The sequence below is a fragment of the Condylura cristata genome, unplaced genomic scaffold, assembly GCF_000260355.1.
Source record: "Condylura cristata isolate star-nosed mole 26May11 unplaced genomic scaffold, ConCri1.0 scaffold00042, whole genome shotgun sequence".
Lineage (NCBI taxonomy): Eukaryota > Metazoa > Chordata > Mammalia > Eulipotyphla > Talpidae > Condylura > Condylura cristata.
The window spans coordinates 4,399,257-4,401,560 of NW_004567143.1; the positions used below are offsets into that span (position 1 = coordinate 4,399,257).

Here is a 2,304-nt window from a genome sequence, read left to right on the forward strand (position 1 = left end):
TTCCCCTCCTCGGCTCTGCCGTTCTTCCCTGATGGGAGACGAAAGATTAATTTTCTCCAGCCCAACAGGATAATTACTAATACTAATTAGACATAATTACTTGAATTTGATACACTTATTTCTCGTCAGAATGGCAGCAAAGCTGAGGCGAAGCAAATGGCGTTTGCGGACAGCGCGTGGGGTCAGGGCCTGGCCCGGAGGGAAGGGCTGCAGGGTGGCCGGGCCGGCAGCCGCCGTGCTGGGGCAGAACCGCCTGCCCCGAGCAGCTCCGGGACCCCAGAGAGGGGCTGAGCTGCGGACATTTGCTCGCAGAGCGGGGCTGCCCCTCCGCCCCCATAGCCCGGGCCCTGAGCCTGGTCACCCAGGATCCCCCCCGTTCGGGGTAGCGTCCTGTCGGGCTCTCAGGCTCTGCCGTCAGCCTGTTTTCCAGAGGTGTGTGTGGGCCCTTCCCAGCCCCCCTCGCAGCCTGACCTTCCCCCCCAGGTGGCCCCCACCCCGCCAGCAGTCCGGCCTGGGCTGGCCCGCGCCCCGAGGGGCTGCACCAGCGCTCCTGCTCCGTCTCCAGCGCTGACCAGTGGAGTGAGGCGGCTGCCCTGCCCCCAGGTACGCAGGACCCGTGGCCTGGGACGCTGGGCCTGGGTGCCCGGCTGGGGTGCAGAGTTGAGCACCCCCCGGGGACGGGGAGTGGGCTCTACCCCTCTCCAGCCCCTGCGGCTGCCTGCCCCTTCCCGTGCCCCCGCTCCCCGGCTGGCTGGAGGCCCGGCGGCCCCTCCACTGCCTGGCCCGTCCCCGGGCTGCGCTGGCGCCCGCATCCCATCAGCCCCCTGCGCGGCCAGCTCATCAGCCTCGCTACAGGGGGCCCTGGAGCGGCTGCGTAGGGGGGTCGGAGGCCGCGGGCCTTGGGCTTGTTCTGAGGGCAGCGATTTGCTGCCTGGAGACTTGGTCTCTGCACCCGGGTTCCGGGGAGCTGTCTGGAAAGGGGGTCCCTCCCGGCTGCCTCCTGGACAGGCCGTGTGTCCATGAGGTGGTTCCAGGTGTCGCCCTGGCCCTCCTCGCCCCTTGCTCACACTGCAGTGCTTCCCTCCCCTGTTCCTTCTGCCTGCCTCTCGGGGAGCCTCTCCTGCCCCCACTCCCTCTCCCCCGCACCCACCCTCTGGCCCAGAGCCTGTCATGGCTCTGAAGGCCACGGGAAGAGGCACAGCTCTTCCTCCGGAGGGAGGCGGGTGGGGTGGCAGCCCAGGCACCCCATGCCCGCTGCAGCTCCGCTAGGGGCCGCAGGCCAGAGCTCCGGTCAGTCTTCAGCAAGGTGTGCTTCCCCGAGGCCCTTCGGGAGCCCCCAGCCCCAGAAGCACTCGTCCCCCCGAGCCACGCAGGCGCAGGGGCGCGCACAGCCCAGCTTGCCAGCCCCTGGCCCGAGTCCTGGCCCCCAGGAGGCTGAGGGGCCCTGGGGCGCTTCCCGGGCACGGCCCAGGCGGGCGGGCCGGCCCAGGCCTCTGTTGAGCCTGGAAGGAGGAAGGCAGGGAGGGCGGCGGGTGTCTGCCTCTAATGAAGTTTGACATTTAGTGGTGAGCACCGGGCGGGGTGTGGGAGACGGGAGCTTGATTAGCGCGCTCTAATTGACAGTAATTAGGCAGCTCCCTGATTGTTTCTAATTCTGCTATTAATTGTGAGGAGCGGGGAGTGTGATTGAGGATAAATTTGGTGCGGAGCTGCTGGGGCTTCAGCTCCCCGCGTCCCCGGCCGCCTTCCACCCTCCAGGCTGCACAGGGCCGCGTCGCCGCCTTCACCCACCCGGCCTGGCTTCCCAGCCCACCCCCGGTCCCCCGTGCCCGCGGCCCCGGCGCTCTGGGGCCTGGGTGCCGCTGGGCAGGCCCTCCCCGGGGAGAGGTGAGGGCCGGCTCACCCCGCCGCCCGGGGAGGGAGGGGGGCCAGGCGCTGGCACGACGTGCCCGCCCCTTCCCACACGTCTCCCGCTCTCCCCTCACCAGCCAGTGGCCCAGCTGAGGTGCTCAGTTCCAGCCCCAAGCTGGAGCCTCCCCCATCTCCCCACTCCAACCGGAAGAAGCACCGGAGGAAAAAGAGCACCGGGACCCCCCGACCAGACGGCCCCAGCAGTGCTGCTGAAGGTTAGGGGGACCAGAGGGCGCCGGGGCGCAGGAGGTGGGCAGCGGGACTGCTACCCCGAGGGTCGCGCCCTCCCGTGCCAGACCAAGCACTCACAGGCCCTCACGGCCGCCGCACCGCTCGCACCGCTCCACCAGGCGAGCGCGGCCTCCCCAGCGCTTCTGGCCCGACCAGACCCCT

The 2,304-nt window shown here is 69.7% G+C and overlaps 1 protein-coding gene across 1 annotated transcript in view; it reads left to right on the top strand.

The window, feature by feature from the left end:
- Nucleotides 1-2,304, top strand: part of AGAP3 (ArfGAP with GTPase domain, ankyrin repeat and PH domain 3) — a gene marked incomplete at its 5' end in the record, with an annotated part of 46,522 nt that overhangs the window by 40,728 nt on the left and 3,490 nt on the right. Inside the window, 2 exons of the mRNA XM_012733862.1 lie at nucleotides 484-603; nucleotides 1,989-2,126. Coding sequence (XP_012589316.1) covers nucleotides 484-603; nucleotides 1,989-2,126 — 258 coding nt within the window. The remainder of the gene's footprint in view (nucleotides 1-483; nucleotides 604-1,988; nucleotides 2,127-2,304) is intronic.